A 5,995-nucleotide genomic window follows, 5' to 3' on the forward strand; every position below is an offset into this window, starting at 1 on the left:
CTGAGGAGGATGTGGAGGTATTTGGGTGACCTCTCAGAGGCTCGTGGGGCAGCACGGTAGCCTTGTGGATAGCACAATTGCTTCACAGCTCCAGGGTCCCAGGTTCGATTCCAGCTTGGGTCACTGCCTGTGCGGAGTCTGCACATCCTCCCCGTGTGTGCGTGGGTTTCGTCCGGGTGCTCCGGTTTCCTCCCACAGTCCAAAGATGTGCAGGTTAGGTGGATTGGCCATGATAAAAATTGCCCTTAGTGTCCAAAATTGCCCTTAGTGTTGGGTAGGGTTACTGGGTTCTGAGGATAGGGTGGCGGTGTTGACCTTGGGTAGTGTGCTCTTTCCAAGAGCTGGTGCAGACTCGATGGGCCGAATGGCCTCCTTCTGCACTGTAAATTCTATGATAATCTATGAAATCACTGGAGACAGGGAGGGTCGCAGAGGATTGAAAAAAAAGGCGAATGGAACCCATCTGTTTAAAAAAGGAAGGGAGCCAGAACACGGAAATTATGGAGCAGTTCGCCCGAATGTGTCTTTGGTAAGATTTTAGGGTTTATTATTAAGGATGAAATTGCGGAGGATTTGGAAAGGAATGGTAAAACAGAAATCACTCAGCACAGTTTCGTCAAGGAGAGCTCATGCCTGATAACGCTCTTAGAATTCTTTGAGGCGGCAAATGACATCGGAAATCAAAAGCATAAAGGGACTTTGGAGTCCCAGTTCAGGATTCACTTAACATTAACGTACAGGTTCAGTTGGCAATCAGGAAGGCAGACGCAAAGTTAGCATTCAGTTCAAGCGGGATGGAACAGAAGAGCAGGAATGCAGTACTGTGGCTCTGCTCAGGATAATTATAATATTGTCAGCACTTTTGGACCCCATATCTAACGAAGAATGAGATGGATTTCATGAGTGTCCAGAGAGGTTCACAAGAATAAAACCGCGAATGAAGGCTTTGTCAGATAATGAGTGTTGAGGACTCTGAGTCTTTACCCATTGGAGTTTGAATGGATGCCTTCATTTTAACCCACCGGGACCCCCCCCCCCCCCACTCCGCACCACGAAGAGCCAACCCCGCACCTTCTCCGCATTCGCCGCACAGTAATAATATACTATATTTGGGAGAGCCAGCTGCCAGCCTGTCGCCCTCTCTAAAGGACTGGCTACCCCCATCCGCCCGCAAATAAACGAGATGACCGAAATGCACTGAAATAGGAACAGGCGTTGCGGTAACACCTTGATTTTAAGTACCTGCGCCCGGCCTTCTGACAGCAGAGGGAAGTTGTCACACCTTCCCAAATGGGCATTCACCCTCCCGACCAAACTAGTACAATTATACCTTCGGAGCCCACCCCAATCCCGCGGAACCTGCTACCCCAATAACCTGAAGTGGTGTGCTGCCCTACGAAATGGCACATCATAAAATACTCACTCTTACCTCGGCTCTATTTATACCACCAGAAACGGCCCGGATCTTTGACGCAGCCCCATTACATTCCCCACCGACGTACTCGGCTCTGAAGCGTAGCGCAGTACATCGTTCATATACATGGATATCAGTGTTCCAACTTCCCTCCCACTATCTCCTTCTACAACCACGAACGCCCGAAACCCTTGGACAATGGCGCTATCGCTACTGCAAAGAGCAAGGGTGTGGGGTACATGGGACACTCCTGCCTAGTGCCTCAGTGCAGAGCAACGTATCCCGAACACACGCCTTCGGCGCACTAGAGAGCATCCGCAGCCACGCCGTAAATATGGGACCAATAACTAATCTTTCCAGGAACGCCATCAAGTATCCCCACGCTTCCCGATCAAAAGCCTTCTCCGCATTTAGCGCCACCTCCACCTCCATGTCCTTCCCATCAGTCGGCGTCATGATGACGTTTCACAACCTTCTAACATTCCAGAACAGCCGCCTCCCCTTCACGAACCCCGTCTGGTCCTCTCATATCACCTTCTGCAGGCACTGCTCCAACCTTGCCGCCAGCAACATCGCCAATAACCTGGTATCCACCTTTAATAGGGATCTGCACCGATGCGTAACACACTCCGCCGGGTCCTTCTCCTTTTTCAACAGCAGGGAAGAGACGGACAGTCCTCGGGGATACATGCTCGAAGGTTCAAGTTGAAATCTGCTGATACGTATGATGCCGGGGAGGGCACTGAACCTAGCGACGGAGGTTTTTACATGGGAATTTGTGACGGATCCTTATGGGGATCAAAGTGCGGTGATGCAAATGGACACTAATGCAATATGGATGCTAACCGTGAAGGAGCTCGTAAACTGAAGCTATTTGGTTCTGGTGAGTTAATGCTGAAGGGAGCCGGAATCTGTGGGTGGAGGAGCGGTATTTTGATGTGCAACTAACGGCCAGGGGATTCTGACCTTGGATGTGTGGGAAGGGGGAACAATCCTCAGGCCAATCATGTCATAATGGCGGTCAGACCTCGATCGAGCATTGATTCGGAGTGGTGATGTAATTCTGAGGCTGTGTTCTAATCCTGGGGGAGGGGATGGGGCGATGCTGTGGGAACCCAACCACGCGATGCTTGATCGTGAATATGACCCAATACGGAATAGGGAGGTACTCCTGGAGGTAATCAGTCTGCAAGATCTGTCTTCCAAGCCGGAGTTCCAGTTTGAATTTTGAAAGTCTGTGATCACATGACCGAAAGGTTGACCCTGGCAATGTGTGTTATTTCCTCTGGGGTGTCTGATCCTAGATGTGGCGGGTGGCAGGGTGGTAATCTGTACCTGGTAGGGCTTTGGTTCGGGTCCGGGTGGAGTTATTTAGGATCATCGGAATTACGAACAGGCGTAGTCGAAATTAGTCCACCTTTCAAACCTTTCGTTCTTGATCATTTAACTCTTACACAATTTTGACCAGCATGACCAGTTCTCTGCATGAATATTTCTCTCATGAATAAACATAAATCTATCGGTTTCTGAATGGAACATGCTCAGGCATTGATCTTGCGCAAGCTTATCAGTAGAAAGCTCTAACAATCCAACACCTTTGTGAGACGAAGTTCTCCTGATCCATGTTAGAAATCTCCTAAAACTTTATTCTGATGCTTTTCACATTTTGCCTTATCTTAACTGTCCGATGAGGCACCTCATTAACATCTACTTCGCGAAGCCGTGAAGGAATTTTGAAGGCTCGATGAGATAATACACTCATTCTTAGACGCATCTAATACACTCTCAGTTTCCTCAAAACCTGCTGTAATACAAAGCGGCCATCCTCGCCAGTGAATCCGCGGTGCATTCCCATCAGTGTTAAATAGAGGCGTCTTGAGGTAAGGAAGCCTAACTGTACAGATATCTTCAGTTGCGTCCTCACCAATCCACAATTCAACTTATGAAAGACCTGTTCATAAAAGTTTTTTTCGCCTGGTCCAATTAGCGTCAAGCCTCATTGAAACCTCCTCACCTACCAATACTGTGCCGTTACCAAAACTGACGTTCCCACATTCAATTCCCACATCAACTTATCTATGTAGCTTGTGAGGAGCTGTGGCTGAAGGATATGCTGAAGGAAGAAATGGCTGTGACTCCGTTCATGACTCTGGATATGCCTGTTAACCACTTCTCAATAAATTCCAGCATATTATGCCCTATTCGTGTGTTCTGAAGCTATTTCCCAACAGCAGGTGTGAGACATTATTTAAAAGTTGTTTTTAAATCCAAAAGCGCCACTTCCTCAATTTCTGCTTTTATCTGGGCTATTTGAGTGGAGAAATGTAGATGTTTTACTGCAGTTATTCAGGGACCCAAGGAGGCCACACCCGGAAAACTGTCTGTAGTTTTGCTATCCTTGTCTGAGGAAGGATATTCTTGCTTTGGAGGGAGTGTCGCGAGGATTTACCAAAATGAGGTAAGGGATGGCGGGAGAGCGATTGCGTCGGTTAGGAGTATATTAATTGGAGTTTAGAAGAGTGAGAGGTTATCTCATAGAAAGGTGTAAAATGTAAACTGGGTTAGACAGAGTAGACTCAGAAACAGTGTTCCAGATAGTGGGGGAGGTCAGAACGAGGGATCATGGTTTAAAGATAGGGGTTTTTAGGACTGAGGTGAGGATACATTTCTTCATACATTGGGTGGTGACTCTGTGGAATTTAGAACCACAGAACGTAGTTTAGGCGAAAACGCTGACTGATATCAAGAAGTGATTATATATAGCAATGGATGCTAAAGGATCAAGTGATAGGGGGAAGGCGGGGTCAGAGTATTGAACTTGATCAGCCACAATTATAATGAATTGCGGAGCAGACTCGAAGGGCCGAATGGACTAATCCCTGTTTCTATTTTCTGTGTGACTAAGTGTGTATGTAAAATAACATCCGCAAAAATTTCCAACAGGTTTTTCAAACATGATTTCCCTTTCATACAGCCATGATGGTTCGATACAATAATATAATTATTTTCGTCTTCTTCACCAACACGTGTTTTTTAGGAGATACAAAGTATTTCCCTCCGACTGCCTGCAGAACAATATACCTCCATTTCTCAGTCTTCTCTCTAAATCATCATTCAATATGGGGTTGAGTTTGACAGTTCCCATCGTGTAATTTGAAACTTTAACACTTCCACTTAGACCCTTGACGACACACACTCCCCTCCACCTCCCCATTTTGATCCTGAAATCCTCTCCTTGCAGCCCGTTTCAGTCAATGAGAATATGTGATTTTAATTCTTCTAAATATATCCCTTCTTTCTCTTACAGTTAATTTATTGGGAATTATCGTCCTGTGCCGGGGAAAGTGTGGTCTCTCGTCCTGCACAACACGCTATCTGGTGGCCATGGCAACGGCGGATCTTCTGCTCATTATCGCTGACGTCATACTGAATCAGATCAATTATTATTATTTCCTATTGTGTTTTTTGCATCTCACCGTTGTGTGCAGTGCTCAGAGTGTGCTGGTGTGTGCAGCCAGAGACTGCTCTGTCTGGTTCACTGTCACTTTCTCCTTTGATAGATTTGTGGCTATCTGCTGCCAGAAACTGAGAACAAAATATTGCACAGGCAAAACTGCGGTTGTGGTTCTAACGACAACGGGCATCCTTCTCTATTTAAAAAACATCCCCTGGTACTTCACATTTGAACCTTATGTAATAATAAACAATGTCCCGTGGCTCTGTAATACAAAGGTAAACACTTTAACTGATCCCACATGGCTGGGATTTAGCTGGTTTGAAAAGGTTCTAACACCGTTGCTCCCATTCGCTTTAGTTCTGCTGCTCAACGCTCTGACGGTCCGATATATTTTAGTGACAAGCCGAATCCGTCAAGGTCTGAGGGGCAAGAGTAACGAACAGAATAGCAGTGACCCGGAAATGGAGAGTAGAAGGAAGTCTATTATTTTACTCCTCGCAATATCAGGCAGCTTCATACTTTTGTGGTTGGTAAATGTTGGACATTTTCTTTATTCTAAGATTAGAGGAATAGTTAATTCCACGGAGTTCGAAGTTGTTGTTCATTATGTCGGATGGATGCTGCGGAATTTAAGTTGCTGCACAAATACATTTATTTATGTGTTGACTCAGTCTAAGTTCAGAGAGCAGCTCAAGCAGGCACTGAAATCCACGGTAATATCAACTGTTCAGTTGGTGAATAAACTGACAGCTGTATCAAACAGTTAACTGAATCAGCAGTATCAACCAATAACAGTTAAAGTGCGGTGACCGACAGCAGTGAATCCAATTGGAGAAATTAACATTTGGTCAGAGAGCCGCTTTATCGACTCCCCGGATTCACGCGGAAATGGTCAGTTACATTCGCCAGTCGTAGAGCTTTGCCTCCTGACTGACCAATGCCATTTCCATGCAAGGAGCTTCAAATTTCAACCTACAAACATCTCAGTCAGTCATTAATCTTGCGATATGACTGCAAGCTGCAGTCACCAACAAGCTCGTCCTACCCGTTGCCTGACAACCACTTCAGCCGATCCGTGAACTTTGTCTGGTGAATGACAGCCATTCCATCCAATCAGATGATCG

General features: G+C 46.2%; 1 protein-coding gene across 1 annotated transcript; it reads left to right on the forward strand.

Moving 5' to 3' along the window:
* Positions 1-2,248: 2,248 nt before the first annotated feature.
* LOC140399666 (probable G-protein coupled receptor 139) lies at positions 2,249-5,638 on the forward strand. The gene is made up of 2 exons (XM_072489210.1): positions 2,249-2,297; positions 4,722-5,638. Exons 1-2 carry the CDS (start codon positions 2,249-2,251, stop codon positions 5,636-5,638), a joined length of 966 nt encoding a protein of 321 aa, XP_072345311.1.
* The last annotated feature ends 357 nt before the right edge of the window (positions 5,639-5,995 follow it).

The sequence above is a fragment of the Scyliorhinus torazame genome, chromosome 23, assembly GCF_047496885.1.
Source record: "Scyliorhinus torazame isolate Kashiwa2021f chromosome 23, sScyTor2.1, whole genome shotgun sequence".
Taxonomy (NCBI): domain Eukaryota; kingdom Metazoa; phylum Chordata; class Chondrichthyes; order Carcharhiniformes; family Scyliorhinidae; genus Scyliorhinus; species Scyliorhinus torazame.